The sequence below is a fragment of the Anolis carolinensis genome, chromosome 5, assembly GCF_035594765.1.
Source record: "Anolis carolinensis isolate JA03-04 chromosome 5, rAnoCar3.1.pri, whole genome shotgun sequence".
NCBI lineage: Eukaryota > Metazoa > Chordata > Lepidosauria > Squamata > Dactyloidae > Anolis > Anolis carolinensis.
Genome location: NC_085845.1, coordinates 30,720,050 through 30,747,987, shown reverse-complemented (window position 1 = coordinate 30,747,987; position 27,938 = coordinate 30,720,050). Strand labels below are relative to the sequence as shown.

The 27,938-nt window shown below is 36.0% G+C and overlaps 1 protein-coding gene across 1 annotated transcript in view; it reads left to right on the top strand.

Moving 5' to 3' along the window:
- The window catches only part of zgrf1 (zinc finger GRF-type containing 1), a 44,830-nt gene extending 16,892 nt beyond the window's left edge, over positions 1 to 27,938 (top strand). Inside the window, 17 exon segments of the mRNA XM_008112088.2 lie at positions 925 to 1,580; positions 2,376 to 2,508; positions 3,798 to 3,973; positions 5,521 to 5,708; positions 6,473 to 6,612; positions 8,752 to 8,898; positions 10,403 to 10,517; positions 11,584 to 11,840; positions 16,890 to 17,049; positions 17,535 to 17,612; positions 19,919 to 20,066; positions 20,983 to 21,110; positions 23,111 to 23,234; positions 23,824 to 24,000; positions 24,817 to 24,951; positions 25,945 to 26,206; positions 27,526 to 27,938. Coding sequence (XP_008110295.2) covers positions 925 to 1,580; positions 2,376 to 2,508; positions 3,798 to 3,973; positions 5,521 to 5,708; positions 6,473 to 6,612; positions 8,752 to 8,898; positions 10,403 to 10,517; positions 11,584 to 11,840; positions 16,890 to 17,049; positions 17,535 to 17,612; positions 19,919 to 20,066; positions 20,983 to 21,110; positions 23,111 to 23,234; positions 23,824 to 24,000; positions 24,817 to 24,951; positions 25,945 to 26,206; positions 27,526 to 27,674 — 3,173 coding nt within the window. The 3' untranslated portion in view covers positions 27,675 to 27,938.

Sequence of the window (27,938 nt, the reverse complement as noted above, 5' to 3'; positions counted from 1 at the left end):
TAGTGAGATTTCTCCCTTTTGCTCTGGATTGGTATATAGACTCAGGGATCCATGCCAGGATCTTTCACCTCCTTGTGAATTATTTTCTCTAGTACAGAATAATTTACAAATTGGGGAATCTTATTAAGACTTTTTATATTAACAAACAGGCTTACAAGAAAGAGTGCTGACATATCCCAATATCCTTGTTCAGGGCTTTATAGGGCTTAGGATACCTGTAGGTCAAAGTTGACTATCAAGACATAGAAGTCCTTGTATCGCTAAGTATCACTAAGATATGCATCACATTCCATATCAGGATTCTTACTCATGCTAAGTTCATCTTAACTTCTGAGAATGAAATGTAAACTCACTGAAATAACATATTGAATACAATTGCAACAAAGGTGTTGGGACCAGACTTTGGAAACCAGTTGAAATAAAGAGGTTTTAAGTTAGTCATGAACCTGCTTTAAATAGTCTAAAGCTCTGTGTGTTGTGACACATTTGTGTGTTGGCTACAATGTGTAGGTATGTCACAAACATAATGAGAAATGACAAAAATCTTGGAAATGTATGTTATTATGTTACAAATCATATGTTTTAAAATATAAATGAAAGGTTTTCATGAAATATGTTGTGTCCTCATCCAAGTTGATATTACAATAAATGTAAGTGCTCAAATCTCTAATAAGGAGTTGGTTTAATCTCTGCTTTGCTAGTAAAACAGAATTACTGTGTCACAAAATGATGCATGTCTAAAAAGTGTCTACCCAACATGAAATACTTGGAAAGCTTGGGTCTAAAGGCTACCGCAAAAAAGTTGAGTTTCAAGGAAAATCAAATGTCCAAGGAGGGAAGGGTCACCAAAATACTGATCTGTGTCATTCCCAAGCACTTGTTTTAAAATGTTGACTTTGTAGCTTTTAACTCTCTTCTTTGTAGGAATGGAAGAATCTGCTAGTCCAGGAAGTAATGACATGTTGATATGCCTACCCAGTTTTAGAATGCGAACTCCCTTTGTGACTGTACCTATAGATGAGGATTTTTCAGACTCAGAGGCTCATTCTAGTGTAAAGATATGTGAGCAAGACCAACAATCCTTCAATTTATCAGAAGTCAACATGTATGACAAGCCAGAAATATCAGGCTCTGAAGACAGGATGTGTGAAACGTCTGTAGCTAATAACAGTCTAGAAGAAAGACAGCGAGTGCCTACAGAGTGTGCATTTCCTGATGTGGCCGAACAAAAGAAAGAAAGCAAGTGGCAGAAATACCAAAACACATCTTCTAGTAACTTAAGAACTCAAAACACTACTGAAGTGGTCATGACTGATGACATCCGAGATGAGTGTGTCTTAGGAATGCCACTGGACGACACAGGAGCAAGTTGGAGTGATGCCTTCAATAACAGTACTCCAGACTCTGGGCACCCACAGACAATAAAAAGCATGCTTTGTAAACAGCCACGAAATTCTAGTAGTCAAGATTCTATTACAGAAGGAAATAAACTTTCTCTGCACTTAAATCAGAAGTTTTCCACCAAGGAAGCAGCAAAGGTGTTAAGTCGACTGAACTATAGCATAAACAGACACATCAAGGTACATGACTATTCCCAAAAGCCATAGAAGTAGAATATGCCAAAGCAGCTTCCTAAATTAGTGGTGAACATGTAGTACTCTGTTGTTGTTGTTGTTGATAATAATAATAATAATAATAATAATAATAATAATAATAATAATAATAATATTACCTTGCTTTATCTCTCCTGAAGGAGACTCAAAGTGGCTTAACATAAAAGTAGTTACATATTTCTCATTAGTACTTATATAGAATACTTGGGTATCTTTATCTTCCCTATTCTTATTCCTATAGTAGTATTCTTGCATATTCTTGAAAGCTGCCAAGATATTTCTATCCATAGGCATTTTTAGAATATCAAATGGCTTTTGTGTCTATCTGAAATATTGAGTTGGTTTATCTGCTTATTAAATCGATATATGTGAGCCTTTTTGCTGCAATTAAACAAGGGAATCTTCAATTAAATGTAGCTTTCCATTTTGATTCAACTAGAGAACTATGGTTATCAGCTTTGAAACATGCATTCAACACTGTATTAGATTTTTATGAATGACCTAATAAAATGTTGTGGTCATGAATGCAAAACAATAATAGTACTGCCTCAGTCAACAAACAGATATTAGCTTATGTCTGCCCATGATATTCAGTAACTCCACTGTCATGAGTGACTTGAGAAACTGCAAGTCACTTCTGGTGTGAGATAATTGGTCACCTGCAAGGATGTTGCCCAGGGGGAGGCTTCTCTCATGTCCCCAACTCCATATTACAAAGGAGGGAAAGATAGGATACTGAATGCATGATATTTTATTTTCTAGAATGACCATGGACTCATCTTTCCCAGTGCAGAAACGGTGAAATGTGCAGATGTCCCTAAAAGACAGGTGCATATCCCAGCTGAATTTCAGTCTCTTGCACATTACAAGCAAGTCTTTACTACTGCTTTGATGGGTATGGCTAATGTTTTTTTTATTCTGTTATTGAGTCTGGGTTAGATTATGAGTATTTTTATTACCCTTTTTTTTCTAACTGGGGCAACACAAGAGTCAACTGTAAAGATGCAGTATATTTTAAACATGCTGTGGCCAACCAAACCCCTCCTTTTGTTGGGATGAATTCACTCCCATCCTTTTCACTAACTAAATTAGCAAAAGTAGTTCTAAAACTGTATAAAGACCTAACCCTCTTGCTGTACAGATATTAAATTCTGCACCATAGGGTTCTGTTGCTACAGTAGTTCAAATTAATGTATGGCATTGTTGTTGCGTGTTGCCAAATCAATTGGGACTTATGGCAATCCTGTCACAAGGTTTTCCTGGCAAGTTTTGTTCAGAGGGAGTTTGCTAATGCCTTGTTGTGAGGCAACTTGTCCAAGGTCACTTGAGACCTTATCACATGGAGGGTGGCCTCTTTTTCTACACACTTTCAAGATGAAATCCTACGGGTCCTATCAAACAACACTAGACCAGTTCTGTGGGTTGCCTGTGGGATTCCATCTCTGCAGTGTGTAGAGATGGGTGCATTTTAGAGATGAGCAGGAATCACTTAGATATGAGTATTTTTCCTTGGGGTGGGAAGTGGTGGAGTTGCCCGTTTACTTTGTTTTTTGACATTTCAATGTGGGCATTCATGTGGTTGGTTTCATGTGTGTCCCCCCCCCCCCCCCCCCAATGCTCCTTCTGCTGTCATTACCCTTTGGACACAGGGAAGGACTGGTAATAATTATTTCCTCTTTATTTTTAAAAGCCACTACAATTTCAAACCAAAACATTTGTGACATAAGCAATACACGAATGAGGAATGGAATGAAACAACAGCCTCCTCCTCCCATTCTGACACCAGTGTAGTGCCCATGTCAGAGTTTAAATATTGGGCAATTGCAGAATTTCAAAGATTTGAAATTGTTCAGTTACAGCAAGTTTTTTTAAAAAGAAGGTTATGTGATTAGGAATGAAATACATGGTTAAGTAGAAATGGGCAGAGGCATATCCTGTGTGATGGGGGCAAGTAAATTCTCCGTCTTCTTTCAAGATGGAATGCCATGGAACTCAACAGAAAGAAGACACTGCCATCCCCAGTGTGATTAGGTCCATAGTGAGTTTCCATTTCGAAGCAGGAATTCAAATGTGATCTCCAGGTTCATAGTCCAGTGCCCAAACCCACTACATTGCTTCTTACTTTATGATGAAGAGTCACATGTAGAGTCATTCATTGTTGTTTCTTTTTTTTATTCCATAAAGAACACTTAAATATATTACTGTTTGAGCTGTCACAAAAATTACATAAAGCTCTTGAAAAAGCGGATATATCATTCTATACCTCAGTAAAAGAAAGGGAAGGAGAATGTTTTGCACCACTCTGCAAACACAAAATTGTGGCTAAATTAGTTACAGTTAAAAAGGAAGGACGGAATAAGGTATGTTTCTGGAGATTTAACTAAAGCCGTGAAATTTGCACATTTGTCTTTTTACATGGCTTGACAAATAGAATTGACATGATGGTATCTCAATGTACATAAATGTGTGTATTTTTAAAAATTGTGAAAATTTGTAAAATAAGTTTTACAAAAAAGCTATTACATGTTGGTTTGAGTTCTTTGTTTAAAATCTGGAGATCTTCAGGTCTTCAGCATCATCTGGAGTCCTTTTGAGCTAACCTAATAAAAGATTCTGGAATGAATAACTTCATTTAACATATGTATCAGTCTAATTACTGAAATTAATTACAGTAGAGTCTTGCTTATCCAACATAAACGGGCCGGCAGAACATTGGGTAACGAAAACGTTGGATAATAAGGAAGGATTAAGGAAAAGCCTATTAAACATCCAGTTACATTATGATTTTACAAATTAAGCACCAAAACATCATGTTTTACAACGAGTCTGCCACTTGTTTGGGAGTGTGGCTGCACTGTTGTTGTTGACCCGCTGCTCATTGCTGCCTAGAGAAACTGCTGTGGATCCGGTTGGGAGGCAGACTGTGTTGGATAATGCAGAACGCTAGATGAGCAAAGATTGGATAAGCGGGACTCTGCTGTATTATGAAAGGAGATTTGACCATCACAATGCTAAGTTCCATAATGCGCCTCTGAATGTTTATTAATATGGATGTTTTAACTATTTTAACTTATTATTATTGTTGTATTGTAACTGTTTTTATATATTCTGTTTTTATATCTGGTTGTAAGCCACCCTGAGTCCCCCCTCGGGGGTGAGAAGGGCAGGATAGAAATGTTATAACAAATAAATAAATAAAGTTGATGTAGCTTCTCAATTCTGTGCCCATTTAATTAGAGCTAATTTCCGTATGATGTTTTCCAAAATAAATAGCTGTAGGACATGACACAATGGAATGTAAGATCGGGTGACCCATTACTGGAATTTCCATGTACGTTACTTTCTGCTTAGCTCATGTTTTAGTAGAATTATATCACATAATTTAGCAAATTTCACATAAAAATTCCAAGTTCTGTGCAGAGGAGATATTTATGGAAAATGAGATCTATTATGTTTTAAAATATAAAAGCATACTCGCACAGAACAATGTGTTTTTGTCACAGCCTATGTGTATTGTAATGGTAAGGAAAAGAAATTGCTAAGCCCTTTCCCCAACTAGCTCTGCAATTCTAATCCAATTTGGGGAAAATGTAGAAAACATGGGAGATCAGTTAGCTGATCTAACATATCCAGTTTCACCTTAGAATGGAATCCTAAATCTGTTCAATTAAATACTAGTTCCCTAAGTCAACTGTTTTTTGCAAGTTGGTTTTATGTTGCTAGGAATATCTCTCATGCCCTTGAAGAGCCCCTAGTCTATGATGTATTTTCAATCAGCTGTTAAAACAAGCTGCTTGAAAAAATGCCTTACCAACTGATAGGTTTGTCACATATTTATGTTTGCATATGTGCACATGTGTGTTCTGCTTTTTAATGTATGTTTCTTATAGTTTGCATTTTGTTCCAGGGGCGCCTTTTCTATGCCTGTGATGCTCCTAAAGCTGATAGGTGTGATTTTTTTAAGTGGCTTGATGATGTACAACCTGCCCAGATGGAGACTAGGCCTAGCGTTGTACTTCATGATGTGAAGAGTATTGGAACCTATTTGAGGTGTCAAGCAATTCCTCTGTATGAAGAGTGCCAACTTTTGATAAGGTATGCTAGAATGTTAATGTGATGTTCATATATATAGTCACTTCTTTGGAGATGTATTTGCAGTTAGCGAAGTATTGAACTCACAAAATTCAATCAGTTATTTTCCTGCTTTATTTCTTGATCCTAGATCAAATTTTTCTACAATGTTTGATTCTCCTCTGTATCCTGCTTTTGCATTCAAATCATTTGTGATTAAGAACAAATTCTGATTTGGTGTGTGGTCAATTTTCCCCTGGATTCTAGCATAGAATCTTATAGGTTTATTCTTCTGCTTCTATAGTTGGATCATGGATAATGGTTATATTGATAAGTTTTACCTGAAGTTGTATGGATATTATTCGATCAGACTTTACATTGTATTCTTTGACTGCCTTTGCTACATCTTTCTTCATTATTAAAGTCATACACATACATAAACAAATGAAATGCAGCATGGAAAGGTGCTATTGAAGAAATATAATTGATCCCACAACCTCTTGAATGCATGGTTAACCAGTTGTTTTAATCAGTATTTCTTGATATTAATGAATAATTTAATAATGATTTTTGCAAGTACAGTACTAATACAACATGACATATCTGATTCACTCCTTTTTATAATTTCTCCAATATTCTATACAATCATATGCATTCATACTGTTTACTTGTTCTCAAAATAAGTTCTAGTTTCGTGGTAAATCACCACAATTATTTGTTTAAATATGTTAACTGTGTACAGAAATCATAAATCTTATTCCTTGTATTTATGTTAATTATTTCCTCAGGAAAACTTTTGAAATGCAAAGAAAGAAATTTGGTAAACTGAAAAAAATAAATATTGAAAAGGCTAGCTTTGATGACGATTCCAAAACTAAATTATATCTTAAACTGAACCGAAAAGAGCACTCCTCAATGTATAGCAAAGGTTGGTGAACTTTATAATATTTTTGAATTTGGGAAAATATATAAAAGTTTTAGTTAGACAAGAGAAATGACAATGGGAACAACAGATAACATTTAGTAAATCTTAATAAATTCTAACCATTCCTCCACTGACTGTTTGCTTTTAGTTTCTCTCTCTTGTTTTTTCTTTAAATGACACATTTAAACATACCATGTTAAAATTTGTGTTTGAAAATAATATGTAAGTCAGTTTATGCATTTGCAAGATAATTGATTAACATAAAGAGGAAAACTGCCATTCCTAAGATGGAATTGTTTGATTGTAGATTATAGATTTCTCTGCAAAGGAACTGCATTGTTATGTACTGTATTCCACTTTCAACTAGTGAACTGAGATTATGTAGCAAAATGGTATTTAACACAAACAATCATTTTATCAATGTCTCATTCCCAAATAAGTATTCAATATTTGCTTGCCACTCCAGGTTAAATTTATATATGCTTGGTTTTGTTTTCATGTTTAAGGGTTTTTTCCCCCCTTCAGGAGCATATGTTTAATCAATTTTATAGCATAGTACATGCCATCAGTTTTTATTAACTTCATCTTTCAGTCAAAGACCAAGGGAACAATAGCTGTATGATAAGAACATTCATTCCAGGCTTTATCTCAATCTATTGAGGAATGGGAGAAGAGACCCAAGTTTTAAAAATTATAATACCTTTTGATACATTGGTTTTTGGGAAAAATTTTAAAGCTCTGATACAAGTTTGGTGAAGCACATCTTCAGTTGCAGCTTGTTCTCTGGAGTGTGCCTCAGAAGATTTGAAACAATATCTTCAGTTCTCTCTGAACAAAAGGAAGAAATGTGAACTTTACCTTTGAAATGCTCTTATGTTTCCTAGTCTGCCTCAAGGCTTGTCTAGTAGAAATCTGTAAAGATACAAGGTCTATGTATCCTAATTTTTCATGCAATACTGCCAGCCATTTTAGAAGCTGAACAATAAAGGATATCACATACAAGACCTTATTAAACATGAATATTAAAGCGGATGAGGAAAAAATACCACAGTAGAAAGCAGTATACTCCCACTAATCTCTCTCTAGATCAGGGGTCCCCAAACTTTTTAAACTGGGGGCCAGGTCACGATTCTTCAGACTGTTGGAGGGCCGGACTATAGTTGGCCACCAAGCAATAATAATTATAATAATAATAATAATAATAATAATAATAATAATAATAATAATAATAGGGATTGGAAGAGACCCTTTGGGCCATTGAGTCCAATCCCCTTCTGCTTTTGGGCACCAAAAGCACAAGCAAAGTACCCCCTGACAGATGGCCCCCAGCCTCAATGTTAATAATAATAATAATAATTGGAAGAAAAGAAGAGAACCCTTGGGTTAGCCCAACTCCCTTCTGCCTTTGTGCCGTGGGGGCCAGATAAATGGCTTCGATGGGCCGCATGTGGCCCCCGGGCCTTAGTTTGGGGACCCCTGCTCTAGATGATTAAATAAATTTATGTAGATTAGAGAAGAATGACTCTTATATTCACTTTTCTTTCTTCACTGTCACTTTATCCTCTATATATGACCATTCTACAAGAAGCCTAAGAAATTCTTAATTCCTCAACTAATCAGTGGAATGTAAACTGGACATCCAACAGTCTCATTGTTCGAGCAATGTTATAGTGCAATGCTATTGTGAATTCCTAGTAGACATATTAAAGAACCTATAAGGCTACTAGTACTTACACACTGTCAGTTTCAGTGGAAAGCATGGGGAAACCTCTAGATAAATCTCACCAAAACAAAACAAAAACCTTATGATAGAGACAAAGAAAGTTGAATCCATTTTGAAGGCACATAACAGTAATAGGTCAGTTCATTCCATGTTATTAATTTATCTTCTCTTTTTTATTTCTTTTGTGCAATAACAATTTTGATACCTTACAATAAGCAGCATCAAATGTTATGGAAAATATATCAAACTTAACTAGTAGTTTTGAACATAGACAATTACATAATATGAAAATGGCACAATTCACATTAAAAAAGCAAAGCACACAACACCAGTTTATATCAAGCTAAAAGAGATTTACTTTCGGCACTACAGAAATAATTTGATGCAACTTTTACAAACTTGTTTATTGTTTTTGGCAGATGATATTTGGGTTGTTTCCAAGACTCTAAATTTTGAACCTTTCGACACTTTCATTGCATGCAGTGTTTTTTATGGACCATCTTCTAGCAGTGAATTGGAGCTAATGCCTCTGAAAGGCTATAGCCCCTCAAACTGGCGCTCAAATAGTAAGTCTGTTTCTCAGTGAGCTTTCTTAACATAGCTCACTTAAAATGCAATAATTCCACCTGTTGACTTAGCTCAAGTCAAAATAACTTATACCTTAGGAACAGTAAGAAAGCAGGTATAGAAGTGGGGAAAATATGGAGTTCTTGAAGGAAACATGACTACCTGCTTTTTTCATGGGATCACAGCTGTTGGTAGAAGAGATAAATGATAGATTCAGGGGACAAAGTGGTTCAAGTAAATCTTCCATGTGCGGAATGTGAAAAATGATAATTCAAATTTAAGTACTGCGATGTAAAATGAACTCTTGTCTATGACTTGAGATCATGGATGAAAGCAGGGATTCAAAGAAATGTGTGTGTTGAATTACAGAGGAATGCAAGTGTTCTGTAAATGGATGTTTCAGCTCCTGTGCATCCAAGAAACCCCTAAATGTTAGGTGTGACAAAAGTTTCTTTTTTCCAGACTATTTTGGGGACAAGATTAACATTTGTAAAAGAGCAAAGGAAGCTGTGCAGTCCAGTCCTATGCAGGCAGTCCCCAAATTACATACGAGATAGGTTCTTTAGGTTTGTTTTTAAATTGAATTTGTTTGAAAGTTGGAACAGGTACATTTTTAAGTTGTAACTCCAACCAAATATACAGGGTGTTTGAAAAAGAACTCCCTATTCACCATTTAATTTAAATGGTGAACAGGGAGTTCTTTTTCAAACAGTGTTTGTGTGTGTGTGTGTGTGTGTGTGTGTGTGTGTTGTAGCTTGGATAGCATAGGAAGGGTAACATCCCTGTGGCGTTTGAAAAACTGGAGGTGAGACAACAGGAAGTGAGAGAAATCCACCCTTCAAAGGGGACATTTACTCCTGGAAGAGTTAAAATGCGGAAATTGTGTTTCTACTGAAGCTGTATCACCAAGTTCCCAATTTTGAAAAATTTTGCCATGTTGTGGAAGCTTGATGATACAGCTTCAGCAAATGCTGTAAATAAATAAATAAACTAGATCCTTTATTTATTTATTTACTAGTTCCTAAGTACTTTTACCCCGCCTTTCTCACCCCGAAGGGGACTCAAGGTGGCTTCACAGCATGGCAACAATTCAATGCCTTTAAAAAACAGTACAAAAACATCAAATTAAATTAAATATTAAAATGCAATTAAAACAATTAAAACATTTAACTCCATCCATTAGGGTAAGCCACGTGATCCATAGGCTTACATCCTATATCCAATTACCAATGACTTAATGGCATTATTCACTGAGTACGCAATGAGTTCTGTGGTTACTCTTAAAAAAGGCATCAGAACTGGAAAAGGGTGTGGAGCAGTCCCCTATGTAAAAAAATTCATGTTCAGAACTTTTTAATGTAGGGAAACGTGTATCAAAGGAGGGTGTTACTGATGTTGGTAAAATTAGCATGAGTTGTATTTTATGTAGTATGGCCCTAGTTCATGGTGTAGATTTTTCTGTAGCTAACTTCATTTATTAACTCTTGTGGTTTTTTCCCTTAGTGATAGTTCATGCTTTGCTAGTCTGTAATGCTCGTACTGAACTCACAACTTTGAGGAATATAGAAGAATATCTCAGTTCAGCCACTTTACCAATACTGCAGCATCTACTTGCAAAGTATGTATTTTTCTAGTTATATCCCCATGCAGATTTTAAAATTGTAAATGCTGTACGATAGTTTGAAAAAGTAAAATAAATATATGTATCTTTGCTGCATATAATAAATATTGCAGATTAACATTCTTGTGGAGAAGTTTTCTGTAAGGCCATGCAATTAAAAGTGAAATCTTGCTTAAGAATTGTGATTTGTAATCACTGTGTTCTCATGATCTTTTTTCTCAATAACAATTCTCTGAAAATTAGGTGCATAGAAAAATTAAGTGGAGTATATTTTAAAGTTATTTTGAACAGTTACTTGTAGAAAGCAAAGGAAATATATCTATACTCATAAGATTATTAATTATTTCTGTATATCTACAAAACTGGTTAATAGTAGATTGCATTAATACATGTCTTGATATTTTGTTGTTGTTTATTCGTTCAGTCACTTCCGGCTCTTCATGACCTCATGGACTAGCCCATGCCAGAGCTTCCTGTCGGCCGTCACCGCCCCCAGTCTTGATATTAATTTTGAACAATAATATTTCCAACACACATACCAAAATTCTTGATTTGAGAAGTGATTGAAAAATGGAACCTTGTTAAGATTAAAATTAAAACCGCTTGAAACGTTACTGTGGAATGAAGAAAACATTTAAGCGTCATTAAAATGGAAGCAGATTTGTATATATAGTGAAGGAAATGAATTTCCATTGACTCTCTTGATTAGAGTCCTAATAAATACAGACGTACCTCCCCATTTGTGGTTTTGTTCTTATAGAATTCATTATTCGTGGATTTAATTTAAAATGTTCTCTCCAGGAATCTCTAGGTCTTCCAGTGTGACCCTATGGTTAATTTCGTCCAGATTTCTAGAAAGAATTCCTCTTTAGGAATCTCTAGTTCTTCTATTATGATACTACGGTCAGCTTCCAGAGGAAGACCTAGAAATTTCTAGAGCAGCATTTTCTCAGGGATCTGTACCCCTAACACCAGGGAATGTGGAGGGTCGATTGCATAGATGTTGTTTAATCATAGCACTGTGGCTCAAAATGTACTTATTCTTGTCTTTGGTGCTTTTTAGGCCTTGTAAGAATATATCTCTCAGTAACAGAGTTGTGAAACAAAAATTCAAACCACCAACTTTAAACACAAATATAATAACCTCTGGTGTCTTGAGTCCAGAAATTATGATAAATTTGGCAAACAAGATGATCCAGACATTTCACTTGAATAATGATCAGGCACTGGCATTGACTCAGATAGCTGCCATGATGACATCACAAGAAAATGATAAAGAAATAGGGAAGCAGGATGCTCTCCCTATAAATGTGATACATGGTAAGTTCTTTTATAGGAATGTAAATCCTTTTGTTTCTATAGCTCTTATGTCTTTAATCCTTATCTTGAGTAGCTCTCTTCAATTACTATTCATTCCTTTTATAGCTGTTCATCTTTCTTCTCTTATTCCATTTTTTTCTGATGCTCCTTCTCTGTTTTGTCTATAGGTACTGTGCTTTTCTTGAGTGTACTAATATTACTCACCATGTGAAAGGAAAGGGCTCGTCCTTCTTGCTTTAAGTGTGTTCTGTGTCATTACTACATCAGTTTTTTCTCAGGAGGGCTGAAGGAATAAACCCTTGCATTGAGATGTTTCCTCACACCATTTGATCAAGGCAGGAGACCAATATTCAAGCCATACAAATCTCTCTTTGAGTTTTTTCTTCGGCTGATTGTTTCTCTTTTCAATTTCTCAGACATGAAAATCTAACTTAAAGTAAAACTAATTATGCAAGTGCTTGAACTGTTCAAAGAATATTACAAAGGTTAGAAAAGTTCTTCAGCATGTGGCTGATGCAGGTTATGGTGCTGTAGCATTTTCAGTACATTCAACCATAGCTACTACAGTTAGAAGACTACTGTAGCATAAACATTGGGAAGCTGACCAAAAGTCAAAAGCCAACTTGGTTAATACCCCCTTCAAGAGAAAGTTATTATCTGCTGAAAAAGCAGCAGAAAAGATTTTAGTGTAAGGGAAAGATCTTCTGACAGTTTTAAAAAATGGTTAGACAGGAGATACTTCAGAGGAGAAAACTATTCCTTTTGAGGTGGGAGAGGTTTTCAAAAACAGGCATTTCAAACATTTCAAACAGCAATAGAAAAAGCTAGATTCTAATTCAGACAACAAGGCCAATTAAGAAGAGGAGACAGACACTCCAATAGGGATGGCAGACAACAGCATTAATTAATTACCAGGGAATTCAGCTCAGATTTGAGAAAATTTATTCCATTTTCTTAGCGATTTCAAAACACAATGGGAGACACAGACTTGTCTTTGACTCAAAATTCCTAAATAATATTCACGTTTCAAATATCAAAGATTCAAGATGGATACTTTGCACATCATATAGGTAATGTGGAGCTGATTGATTACTTATTATCAATATATTTACGAAATGCTTAGTTGCATGTTCTTATGCATTAAAGCTATAAGACATTCTTAAGATTTCATTATAGCAACAGCTATTACCAATTCAGGTGCTTACCTTACAGCCTGTCTTCTGTACCCGGGACTTTCACCAATGTACTGGTTCCATTTATAGTTATTTTGGAGCAGCAGTTGTTCTGCTATTCAAATTACAGTAGAGTCTCACTTATCCAACATAAATGGGCCGGCAGAACGTTGGATAAGTGAATATGTTGGATAATAAGGAGGGGTTAGGGAAAAGCCTATTAAACATCAAATTAGGTTATGATTTTACAAATTAAGCACCAAAACATCATGTTATACAACAAATTTGACAGAAAAAGTAGTTCAATACGCAGTAATGCTATGTAGTAATTACTGTATTTACGAATTTAGCACCAAAATATCACGATATTTTGAAAACATTGACTACTAAAATACGTTGGATAATCCAGAATGTTGGATAAGTGAGACTCTACTGTATATGGTATTTTACTGAAATAGGGTTCAGAAAAAGGCCAAAACACTACCTCAGTCTGACATTACAATATCTGCATAGTTATGGTTTCCAAAAATATTGTGAGCTAAATTCAGTGAATAATGGAAGAAATACGGATGTATGATGTATTTTACCTTTTACAGAGAAGAATGTATAGGACTGTGGTCCAACACGTTAAAGAAGCAGGTTGCAGCTTTGTCATCTGTGCTGTTAGTTAATGAAAAGCCTTTGCCAGCTCATCCTTGTGTCAAGAGCTTCTTGAGGCAGGCAATTTTACAAGCTAAACCAATCATTCACAAGTTCCTTACATGGGACTTGAGTTTGGTACTGAACACTTTTACAGGATCCCCTTTTGAGCCACTGAAGCATCACTGCAAGTAAAGACTTTCAAAATGGAATTTATAGTAGCAATTGCATCAGCAAGGTGGGTGTCAGAAATGGCATCATTTTCAGTAAACCCAAGCCTATCTGGATTTGAAAGAGACATGTTATTTTTAACCATCCATCTGTTCTTCCTTCCTAAAACTGGCTCATACTTATGTATGACTCAGATATTAGAACTGCTGACATCTTGTCTGAATCCAATACCCTCTTTAAAAGGCAGCATTCATTCAATGTCAGGACAGCTATAAAGATTTATATTGAAAAAACAAAGGCAATTAGGCATGCAAAGGTATTATTCATTTCATTTCATCTGAGTGCTTTCAAGGCCACTGAAACAATGATTTTGAGTTGGTTGAAAGGTTGCATTTGTTTATGTCTTAACTATTCACACATGCCAAGGCCACAAGAAGCATGGGCTCCTTCAGAAAGATTGATGGCAAGTACAACATGTTCATGGTAACATTTTCATGGGAAGAAATGTATAAGACAGCATGATATAAAGAGCTATTGATATTTGTCAGTCATTATAACGTGTGCAGGGGCTGGCAGCATTTGGGCAAACTATTTTACAACCAGCAGTTCAAAAATCAAGCAGCCAAAATTATTCCATGAGGGCTGAAGGAGTGGACATCCCCACCTGTAGCAGCACTTTCAACCAAACTTTACAGGTCCATTTTCTGTCTACTTTAATTATTCATCTGACTGATTTTCAAAGCTGGCAGCTTGCAACACTATGTAATACAACTGAAAGGAAGAGAGAAAGGAGCAATGGATTAAACAATTGGAATTGTGGTATCCTACTTTGATTATCTGGCATGAGGAGTAATAACTCTCAATTTATTTATTTTTTTGCAATGGAGTAGTTAGAGCAGTGGTTCTCAACCTCGGGTCCAACTCTCTGAAATCCCAACCAGTTTATCAGCTCTTAGGATTTCTGGGAATTAAGGCCAAAAACATCTGGGGTCCCCAGGTTGAGAACCACTAAGTTAGAGGTATACAAGACATTCTAACTGTGTGTTTCCTGGGGATGAGGTTTTAATATATGCTTTCCTTTACTTCCCTATGAATCCGCGCAGGCTCTTTAAGATCTGCCAGCAAGGCCCTCCTCTCGGTCCCACCTCTCTCTCAAGCGAGGTTGGTGGAGACAAGGGAGAGGGCCTTCTCGATTGTGGCCCACCGGCTCTGGAATGCCCTCCCCAGGGAAATCAGGCAAGCCCCACAATCCAGTCCTTTTGGAAGGAACGGAAGACATGCCTTTACAAACAGGCCTTTGACAATGGTTAATGTAATATCTAAAATTAGAGAACCTAAACAGAATGAAGTTCTACCCTGATGCTGATATTTTAACCCGATCTGTGTCTGGGATGTTTAATCTGGTTTGTATATTATAGTTTTAATTATAATTTATTGTTTGTGTTGAGATGTTTCTAATTTCTGGTGTACATTCTATGTGTTTTGTTTTGCACTGTTGTCTTGTAAACTGCCCTGAGTCCCTCCGGGAAGATAGGGTGGGATACAAATAAAGTTTATTATTATTATTGCATTTTATTTTTATTTTTTTCCATTGTGAATAAAAGCATAACAACCTTAATTATAATATAGGAAGTAAGATAATGGATTACATATTTTCTTCTAAGTCTTTATTTAGGTAATTTCTCAATAAATTTACTAACTGGTATGCTTAATATCTGACATTGAATTAACCAGCTGTGTCATTTCAGCAGTCTGATAAATATAAGAATTCTTCTAGCCAAAATGGACAACTGCAGAGGGATCCAGAGGACAATTTTTGGTCCCGGGGGTTTTCAGGGGTTGGATAGACCCCTTCAATAAAAACCCCAGCAGAAAAGTTAGTGACAAGATGGTTTTGAAAAACAGCTATCTTTTGTATTAAAAATTCAGCAGGGACTGCGACCTATTTAAAAGTGATAACCTCTCCTGGAAGCATCTAGGAGAGCAAAATCATGTTTTTGATGGCTAGAAATGTAGCCCAGCAAGCCTAGAAGGTGAAGGCAAGAAGAGCCTTCAGGGACTGCACATTTCCCCAGGATTGGACTTTACCCAGCCTTGTTTTAAGCTAATCTAGTTTGCTTTTTCATTGTATTAAATTGCCTTGTTTCAAACAAACCGTAGTTTCTTGCTTCAGTGATTAAGAAAAGTGACAATTTTAATCAGTTCTTTGCGATTGTGCTACAGGGGAAGATGGGGAAGCAGGTGGTCTAATACTTGCCTAGATTTATTCATATGATAAAATTGTGATTGAAGGTAGTATGTGGTCATGACCATTGCATTACTTATGTAACCAAAATCATAGCTTTTCATCTTCTCCTTTAAATGTCATAAAATAATAGTGCTTCTGAGAAATTTTTGTTCGCTAAAACAGCCTGAAACAGGATCTAACAGGATCTTGGATTTGATGAATTTATTAGAGCGGGAAGTGTTAGAAAAATTGCTAAACCAGTTCTGCCCTATAGGTAACTCTCCTAAATTTTAAGCTAGCCCAGAAGTTTACTGATATTAAATAGGCAAAATATGTTATTTTTGGTTATTTGAAAATGAAATACAACATACATTGATGCCTAAATTCCACTGCTGAAGCACTTGAATATACAGGATCTAACAAGTACAGTTCATACTCAGATAAAATATGGAATGATAGAACTTCACACATTGAATTTTATAGACGGATGCTCTTCAACTCTTGCATCCATTTATGGAAACATGCTGACTTTGAAGATGGAACATACAGGTTAAGAGGAAAAGCATGCATGAATTCTCAATATCTAAAAGAGCCATTATTACATTTAAATGATGTTAGCAGCATTTCTAGTGGAGTCCCAAGATATTTTATATTTCTGTGTGGCTAAACATTTTTGCATGTTGTTTTTATATTTACCTGTGTTCAGTGTCGAGATTATTCTATACTCGTTCATGCTTGACATAACTTCAAACGTAATAGTTGTTTCAGTGTACAGTATATCATGCAATATACTTGTCTGCTTGTGTAATTTACAGTTTATTTGTTGATTCCTATCTACAGGTGTATTCGGATCTGGCAAAAGTTATTTGGTGGCCATAGTTATCTTGTTCCTCATAGAAATCTTTGAAACCAGAGAAGCAACTAACAGCAAGAAGTCAGTGCCATGGAAGGTGCTAATCTCATCTTCCACAAATGTTGCTGTAGACAGAATATTGCTATGGTAAGTAATTTTCCTTGTTTTTTATTAATCTAAACCCATGGTTAGCTTTTAATTTATTTTCATAAGTAATTTTGAGGTTCTAAATTATATGAAATTAAAAGTAAACTTGAGGATCTAAATGATCTGCAGTCAAGTATTTCTGGGTGGGCTAATAATGTTGGGAAACTATAAGATAGAGTTGATAAGATATGACATGGATTAATGGAACAGACTCAGAAAGCACTTTTATCAAAATCCCCCCTTCAAGAGTTACCTTGGAAGTTAGGAGGATTCAAGCTCCTCTTTGTTCCCATAGCAGTTGTTGGAACTCCTCCTGTGGTGACTTTAGAGTTAACATTAGTAAAGGGTCTCAACAGATTGCTACTTTAAACTCTTTATATCCATTTTACAATGTGGAATATAGAAAATCATCTTTAAATGTTACGTCAGAGCAGAAGAACTAAGATTCCTTTTAATAAATCTTGATTGTCTTGTTTCTTTTCTAGCCTACTAGATCTTGGATTTGATGAATTTATTAGAGTGGGAAGTGTTAGAAAAATTGCTAAACCAGTTCTGCCCTACAGGTAACTCTTCTAAATTTTAAGCTAGCCCAGAAGTTTACTGATATTAAATAGGCAAAATATGTTATATTTGGTCATTTGAAAATGAAATACAACATACATTGATGCCTAAATTCCACTGCTGACACAATTGGATATACATAAGTTTTGACTCACTATCAAACTTGGATTCAGTTTTTTTAAGATGATGATGATGTAATAGTAGCTAGATTTATTACCCCTGTTTCTTCAGAGTTAAAAAGAATTGGAAGTGACATATATGTCCTTCTTCCACTTTCCTTTGTTTTCACAACTACACTGTGTGAAGTAGATTATGCTGAAGAGGTATATCTGGCTGAGGTTCACCCAGTGTATGTCATTGCTCAGTATGGATTTGTATCTAGATCTCTTAAGACTCTAGTTGAAGTTTAAGTCTCTAATCACTACACTGCACTAACTAGTTGTAACTATCAATTGGATTTAGTCTTGGGACCTGAAATAATTGTCCACTGAAATTCTGAAAATCAAGTCAAATCCATTAGTTGTAATTTTCCAAAGTGTTAATTTTTATGAAATAAATAACGAGCACAACAGCAGTGTTCATATATTTTGAATGTAGGTATTGTGGCCACATAGGCATGACTAATCATCTGTATGTGTGCTATCTTCTTCAAATGGGTGATATTTCCAAGTATGCTTCTGAGTATACCCTTAATCCTTAAGCCATCTTGAGTGGATGTAAGCCATCTTGAGTGTCTCTTTTGAAAGAGTAGTTATAAATGAGCCAAATAAATAAATATTTGAAATGCTGTCCTTAGAGAGCCTCATAGATGTCTACTCTTATGTCCTTGTGACAGGCAAAGACCGCTTTATGTTCCAAGACTTAAAAACGGCTGCATTTGTTGAATTTTCTGTTTTTTTGTCTTGATTTTTGAAATTATAATTTTAATTTGTATAAACCCCTTTGAAAATGATTACTCATAGTTAACAATGTACACTTTAAAATGAAATATATGATATATTGCTGGAATATTTACATAATGTTTGGATGTCCCCACAGATTAAAAATGCTGTTCATATACAAAAGTATATTCTAGCCTGCTTGAAAAGCATAGTGTAGTGATTTGAGTATTGAATTAGGGCTCTGTACTGACCACTGTTCAAATCTCTGCTCAGACATGGAAATTCATGGGTCACTTTTAGGCAAATCATACAAACTTGGCTTGAGAGAAAGGCAATAGCAAAATTTGTTTAAGAAAACCCTGTAATAGGATCACTATAAGTTAATGATGCATGGCTATCCGCCGCCTCCCAGTAGACTCAAATCAAAGAAAAGCTTCCTGAGAACTACCACTCGTCTTAATGTTCCTCCAACAACAGCAAGAGTATCCTTCTGGGCAGCTAAACTAGGAAATCCAAAATGGATAGCCCCCATGTGGCTCTTCTTCCAGTGGCAAACCAAGAATGGGCAACTTGGAAGTCCCTGAACAGACTCAGAAGCAGAGTGGGCAGATCAAAAGACAACCTGGCAAAATGGCACTACCTAGAAGGATCCTCCACCTTGTGCGACTGTGGAGCAGAACAAATAACTCTGCATCTGTATGCTTGTCCTCAATGCCCTGCCTCATGCAGAGAAGAAGAATTGTTTAAAGCTACAGACAGTGCAGTCGCTGTTGCCCGTTTTTGGTCAAAAATTATTTAACCGCTTGTGTTCCCTCTATTTTTATCAGTTTTATACTTATTTATACCAAATAAATAAATAAACAATACTTGAAGACACACAATAACAAACCCTAGCTTGCTCCTTGATGTATATGCCATGGTTTTTTTTTTTTTACATGTCTTGCCTTTTGTGTATTTTGCAAGGGACATCAATTCACATGAAGATTTTATGGGAGGATCTTCCTCTTGGATAACCTCTTAAATTTTAGCATTCTGGAAGCCTTTTAAAATGAAAGAACGCACTTCTTTTAATAGAAAAAAATATATATTCAGGGGTAGTTAGATTGACCATGCAGCAAAATCCAACAAAATACAAAATTCACAAAAGTTTTCAAGGTTTCATTGGCTTCTTCATCAAGCAAATATGTTAAAATCATATAAGAGAAGAAAAATGATAATATTAGAGTCTCAGGCCTAATTTTGTGTTAGATATCATTTCTAATATCTCAAGATGGTCCTGCCATATTAATGCAGGGAAAGGTCCTTCTTGATCATTTTGAGGAGGGGATAAAACAATATAATACACATAATTTTTAATGTGTTGTTGCATCTTTTTACATATTGTTTATATAGTTCTCATTATGCCTTTGTTCTCATTATGCCTGAAGCTTGCATGCTGGCTCAGGGCCTGAAAATGAACACCTCAAGGAATTGTTTGCTCTGATGAAGGAGGATTTAACTCCAGCAGAAAAGGGCTACGTAAGGAAAACCATTGAACTCCATAAGCTGGGGACCAACAAAGCTCTGCTGCAACAGGTACATATAAAGTAAAATATTTGGCATGTGTTTTAGGATTATTGTGCTGTAAAACTTGTGCAAATGTTATTATCAGAAAATCCTCACAAAATAATTTGATATAAAATAATTGGCAAAGGCTAAGATTTGGCAGAGAGATGAAGTGAATGGTCCTTGTGGTTTCTTCCACATCTTTTATTTAGCCAACGATGCCTTTATTACAGTCAACAAACGATAAGGCAATGCAATAGTTATATAAATTTTACACACATATAGAAAGAAGTGTGTGCACACTATGTTGGGAAACAAACATGTTGGGATGGTACAAAATTATATAATTAAAATCATGGAAAGACACTGCAAAAATGGCTTGATAAAATATGTTTAAAATTGAATACAAAACAGATATAATTAAAACCAACAAAAGCCTCCATCTTATGGACTATAATTAAAACATTATCATATGAATTAAATGTAAATAAGTTATTTGATTCCCTTTCAAAACAATTCCTCAGATGATAATATTTTAATTATAGTCCATAAGATGGAGACTTTTGTTGGGATGATGGGCAGTGGAGTTTGGGGAAGGGAAAGAAGAAGGAGGGGGCTGAAATCCTGGATGCTGCTTTGATAGGAAAGTGGGGAGAGAGCAACAGAGGAAAAAGTTTAGAAACCTGAAGGAAGCAAAGGACTGTCGGAATAACAGCAGCGTAGACGTGGGAAGGAAAAAGAGCTGGATGAAAACGTGAAGTTAATTAAGCAGTAGCTACAAACTCGTGAATAATCAAACCTGTGAAAGTCAAACCCGTGAATGTAAAGCACTAACTATATAAATAGCTTGTAAATGACTATATATAGATTATGGTCATCAAAATAACCCATGCAATTTTGAAAGTCAGTAGATGGAATTTTAAAAAAGTTATTTTCTTTCACATAGGTGAAGGTAGTGGGAGTGACTTGTGCTGCCTGCCCATTCCCTTGCATGAAAAACCTTACATTTCCCATAGTGATTCTGGATGAGTGCAGTCAGATGACCGAACCTGCATCTCTTCTTCCTGTTGCAAGGTATAGACACTGTGTTATGAGCAATGTGCTGTTAATGTGCTGTTCTGTGATTATATTCATAGTTTTCTAATGTCGTTGCTTTAACCACTTTGAGTCAATTAAGAAGATGGTAATCTGTTAGAGTGAATTTAGAAGCATGTTCTTGTGCTTCTTCTTGCATGGTCACTGTGGAATTCGCACCTGTGGTATCTCCTGCGTCTACGCAGCTGTTTTGGATGATCTATTGCAAAGCATTGTTTAGTTGAGGACTCCAGCCCCGCTCCTCCCCATTAGTAATAAAGCCAGGCTGCGGGGCTTGAGGCCCTAGTTCCTTTCGTCCGCTGAAGCAGCAATATCAGATATTCTCTATAGCATTTGACAAGCTAGGATTCACTGACTACTCTTGGGCAGGACTGGACTTACCTGTTCAGATCCATGCACATTCTACCTGGGCAATGGCTGCATCAACAGTATTCTTGCATGGAGTGCCATTAGATGATATTTGTTGTGCGGCTATCTGGTTGACACCACACACTTTTGTTACTCATTACAAATTGGATTTTGCTGCTAAGAGGGATGTGACTTTTGGAAGAGCTATTCTTTTTTCCACTCTGGCATGACGCCAACCATCCGTCAGACAGCTGGTTAGTCTACCACAGGTGCGAATTCCACAGTGACCACGCAAGAAGATATGGTTGCTTAGTCTTACCTGTAACTGTGTTTCTTCGAGTGGTTACCTGTGGAATTCGCACAACCCACCCTCCTCCCCACATTCTGTCATGACTAGTTGTGACTGCTTCTCGTGGTACAGAACTAGGGCCTCAAGCCCCGCAGCCTGGCTTTATTACTAATGGGGAGGGGCGGGGCTGGAGTCCTCAATTGAGCAAAGCTCTGCAATAGATCATCCGAAACAGCTGCGTGGACACAGGAGATACCACAGGTGCGAATTCCACAGGTGACCACTCGAAGAAACACGGTTACAGGTAAGCAAGTATCTTCTTCTTCTATTTATTTATACCCTGCTATATCTCCCCAGAAGGGTACTCAAAGCAGCTTAACATAAAACATTAGCATAACCATTAAAAAAATGCAAATATATGAACATTAAAACAGGATTAAATATAAAAGTGTTTTAAAATTCCCAGTTAAAAATCATTAAAACAAATCCAAAGTTAAAAACCGCAGCACCCCCTGAGTTGATTTTATACACCTTCATCTTTAAAAGCCTGCCTGAATAAAAAGGTTGTAGCCTGTCACCGGAAGGACAGCAGGGAGAGCGGCCATTCTGACTTCCCTGGCAGGGAGTTCCAGAGTTAAGGGGCCGCCACTGAGAAGGCTCTCTCTCTCTCATTCCCACCAACCAAGCTTGAGATGGAGGCGAGACAGAGAGAAGGGCCTCTCCTGAAGAAATGTGAAACGTTATGAAACTTGATAGGCTAAAAGTGGCAAATGTGTTCTACCATTGTAGCAAGTTTCGCCCCAATTGTTGTAAAAATGAGGGAGAAAGGAGCCCCCGAATTTACCCCACTTGAGCAATTACTATAATGAAATTTTGTTAGTCTTGTTATAGTAATAAAAAAATTCACTAATAATACCTTAGAAACACTTTAGAAACAAAACGCCAGCGCCCCCTAATTTTGTAATGAGTTTTGAAACAATGTTTATGCTGTGAATAGAATTATTTGTTTAATTGTATTGTCACACAGGTTTGCAAGCCTGCCTCTGCCTGTTATAGTGATTATTGTTTTGACAAGATCATCAGGGTAGAATCATATACATACACTAGTAAAATGTATTCATGTTCTATCTTTTGAAATATTTAGGAAGAAACCCATGAGGGAGGCTTCAAAACTCCTAGTTCTATAGCCGCAGGCAGTCTTGTTGTTGATGTTTTTTAGATAGGGAACAGCTCTGGAAAGTAGAATGATGTGACAGTTGCTCCAGGAGTCTTTGACCAAAAGAAATGTGGAATTGTTTAAAATAAAATATATAATATACAGTTCTTTAAATGGTATTTGTAGGTTTGAATGTGAAAAGCTGGTCCTGGTTGGAGATCCTAAGCAGCTACCACCCACCATTCAAGGATCTGAAAGTGCACATGGTAATGGTTTGGAACAGACTCTCTTTGACCGGATGTGTTTGATGGTATGTAATATTTTGCCTTCTGAAAAGGCGTAATTTTCTGTAATTTTAAAATCATCATATGACAGAATTGTTTTATTAATATTATGGGCAAAAAATTCTGAGAGATTTTCCTGTTACTACTACATATTTAGAGATTTCTTAGGACCTGATTACCATCCTGTTTACCCTCATAAGGTTGTTTATGGAGTTTCCTTGGAAATTATACAATGTGGTGAATATTGTGTCCAAATCGGTCATACTGACAGTCAGTAATGTTTAAAAAAATCTTAAATGAAATACAATATGACCCCTATATTGCAGTGGAGATATTTGTCTGAAGTCCTTCTCAGATAAGAAAAAAAAAAGTCCTCTGATTTTTGGAAAAATCATGGTACTAACAACATGAAGGTTTTTGCCCACTTACACATCTCTTTTTAAGTATTCATTTAGTGTTGCCAAATATAATATTTGACAATAGGTGTTCCCATTCTATAATGTGACAAATATAGCTAAAGAGTTTATGTATGTTTATAGTATTAATATACACTGATAGCAATAAGGCTTTCAGGGTTTGTTTTGTTTTGTTTGTCTCCCCCTTCCCATTTCATAGGGTTATGAACCAATATTACTTAGGACACAATATCGTTGTCATCCTGCTATCTCTGCAATAGCCAATGACTTGTTTTATGAAGGAAATCTATTGAATGGCATTTCTGAAAAGGATCGAAGTCCTCTCATAGATTGGTTACCAACACTGTGTTTTTATAATGTTAATGGCTTCGAACAGGTATGTATTATATTATTTTTGAACTGTTAACAGTATTATGTTTATATTTGGTATCCTTTATCTGGAATTCTGAAATACTCCATAATCCTAAATTGACCAGATGAGTGACTTAGAGTGACACCTTTGCTTTCTAGTGGTTCAATATACATAAACTTTGGGGGGGGGGGGGGTTTGCACAAAATTACTTTTAAAATTGTGTATTCAGTTATCTTCAAACTATGTAAATAAGATTTAAATTTTGCATCTATGAATTTTGTGTTTAATCTTGGATTCCATAACCAAGGTATGTCATTATGTATATGCATGTATTCCAAAATCTGGGGGGAAATCCTAACTTTTCTGGTTCTGAGTATCCTTATTTTGGATAAGGATACTCAAACAATACTTGGTAAAGCAATGTTGGATTCTTTGGGACAAGATTGACTTAAACAAACATTTACTTTAGATTATTTACTTCATTAATCTGATGCCATCCTGAAGTAATTTCATTTTGAAGGCTCATTGTGGAGTTCCATCAAGTGGCCATATTGTTTGGGGTTGAACAGAAGTGAGCTGTATTGCAGAAGTGATTCTTCTGCTGCACAGAAAGAATATAACTAACTACCTTGCTGAAATGGTTCCACTCAATTCCTTTCAGCATGATTCAGATTCATGTGACTTAAGCATTACAATGGCAGATAGATCATAAAAGTAATACAGTAACCACACCTATATTACTATGTGTTAAGTTTCCTTCCTTCCATCCAGTTGCAGGATAAGAATGTCTCATTGGCTACTTTACACTGCATTATTTGAAGTCTGTTTCTTGTTCTCTAGATGGAAAGAGACAACAGCTTCCATAATATGGCAGAAGCTTTTTTCATTGTGAAGTTAATCCAGTCTATGATTGCTAGTGGAGCAGAGGGATCTATGATTGGGGTAATAACCCTCTATAAATCACAAATGAGCAAGGTTTGTTTGAAACAACAAAGCATGTTCTAATAAAAAACTTAACAAGATATTATTAAAGACACATTTTCTCCTTACTGTGTTGCCTCTGTATTTCAAAGAAATCCATCTTACTTGATCTCCTAATTATGGGTCCACAAACATGGTGCCTAACAAGGCCTCTTGCTTGTCATGGCTATTATTTTTTGTTTATCCTGGTTCGTGCTGGAAATCATAGCATTGGTCTGTAGACGCTCAATTCTTACCTTTTCCTGACCTCAATCCTGAAGTACTCTATAAAGAGGCAATCCCCAATGGCCCAAGTGTTGTGACTAAGCATTACGTCTATGACAACTATTTTGTCATAACACTTTAAACATCCTTGATTTGGAATCTAAGCAGGGTTTCTTGTTTGCCTGGCTGGTACTTTTGGACAGCAACAGGAAATACTAGGGGTTTCCACTTGATGGCGAAGAAAGAATTTTGTCTAAAACCCTGGAGGCCGATGTCAGTCAAAATTGTTGATCCTGAGCCAGTATAAGTCAGCTTCTTACATCCCTATGGGGATCGCAGTCCTTTCTCGAATTTCAAAATATATGCATGTGACCTGAAAGGTTGGACTTTCAGCTCTCATAAATTGAAACTGATACATCTTGTTTCACACAGAGCTAACCAGAAATTAATTTTACATTAGTCACTTTCTAGTACAAGAGATTGCTGTTTCTCATGGTTGAACAGTAAGCAGAAAACCTTTACTTAATTGAGATATTGACCTGTCTCCGATTTGAATTTGTTATTTGTCTCTAGTAGAAATAGCTGTGATATATGAATGGCTAATAGTCAATAGTGTTTGTCTATTTATTGATGCTGTAAATTGATTTTGATTATTGTCTGTATCTGTTTTGAGCAATTTCAGAATGGTAGCTGCTGTAAAATTTTATGCAAGGGCCCTCAATTCCACTTAATTTCATCATTTGCAAACTGTAAAACCAATGTCTTGATCTATTTTGTCTGCAGATTTGTAATCTGCTTGGTGCTGTTCAGTCAGATGCTTCTCTAATAAAAGCTGTCCAGGTATCTACTGTTGATGCTTTTCAAGGAGCAGAAAAGGAAATCATTATATTATCTTGTGTAAGGACAAAACAAGTTGGCTTCATAGATTCAGAAAAGAGAGTGAACGTGGCTCTGACAAGAGGAAAAAGACATCTACTGATTGTAGGGAATCTGAACTGTCTAAGAAAGAACAAAGTTTGGGGAAGTGTCATTCAACACTGCACAGGTAAAGTAAAGCGATTTAAAAAGTGGACAGTTATTGCTACAATGGTCCCAAAAATATCAGCAATATAAATTAGCTTCATATATTTTTATATCACATTATATATAAATTCACACATTTCTGTTGTATAAAATATGGAGCTATGTCTAAATAATATATCTGTTCTTTTGATTCTATGAACAAAAGAAAACTATAAGCGGTCCCCAAGTTACAAACAATATAGCTTCTGTAGGTTTGTTCTTAAGTTGAATTTCTATGTAAGTCAGAGCAAGTACATTTTAAGTGTAACTCCATCTCCCTCCCTCCCTATATCTTTATCTATATCTATAAACTTTGGTTAGTATAGGGAAGGTTAATATCCTTGTGGTGTTTGTTTTGCTGTCTGTGCCCCTGTTCAGAAGATTTCACCCACATTCTATCCCTGTGATTATTGGATTTTGAAAAATTTGGCTTGTTGTGGAAACAAGCTTCAGTGGAAACATCTTTTCCCCATCATAACTCTTTCCCTTCCTAGAAGTAGATTTCTCTCACTTCCTGTTGTTTCAGCCCCGTTCTTAGCTGCGAGTCGTTTGTAAGTTGGATGTTTGTAACTTACAATTTCAAATCTACTTCAAGTTTAAAAGTCCTAAACCATTGCCAGAATTACTGTAAATGATAAATTGTGTGTCAATGGACCTCTTCACGCGGGGCAAAAATGCCCCGTTTTGCCGCTTTATTTTGTGGCTTGGATGGGGCCTGCCGTGTGCATGGTAGGCCGTGCCCACTTTCCTCCCAAAGTGGAGGAGAAGCGCTGAAAGGTGCTTTGTCCACCAAGGAGGACGAAAGTGTTGCACCCACACTTTTCTCCCCAAATCCCCATGTGATGGCCAAAAGGGCACTGGGGCAACTCCTGTTGCTTCCCATTTTGCCATCTGATGGGGGGGGGGGGAGAAAAGAGATGTCCCCTCCATGTAATGAGGGAGGGTGTGTGGCAAATGCTGTGTGACAAGGTCCTAAGTCTAGATCCTAAATAAATTATCACAATGCAATGACTGCTGAACTACTAAATAGAAGTTAATGATATTTAATGCAATGAATAGACCCTGTTAGTCATAACTAAAGTCCCATTGGCCTAAATCCAGTATTCAGACTTGAACAGATCTACTGAAACTGGGATTTACATACATGTTAATTCATTCAGAAACTGGTTCAGTGGATACATTCAAATTTCTATGATTGTTCAGTGCTGTTGGAACATTTTGGTGGATCTAGAGTTATGTATTTATAAAATTAATATTAAAAGTTGGGTATTTTAATACATAATTATATTATCTTTCTTCTAGAGAGAAAAAATGGATTGCAGCATGTTAACCAACTTGAGCAGCAACTGAATGATATTATAAAATCTTACATGGAAAGGAAAAAAGCCGAAGAAATTAATCAACTAGAAAAATCGAAGCATAAATCATGTTCACAAAGTGTAAATGGATAGAAATGCCCTTTGTTCATGTAAATTGTGTAAAATACCTTGAGATATATTTAAACATGCTTGTAGTGTTTTTAATTTCCACTGGTACTTACATTATATGTATTTTAATGTTTATAAAATTTTTGCATTAACAACTTGATAAGCAAGTTATTTGTAATCAAAACATCACTACAAATTCTTGTCAACATGTCTTTTTCTAACACATGGTTTTTAAAATTGTACTATTGTCTTAAATGCTCTTTAATACAATAAAGTTGGGATTTTTAA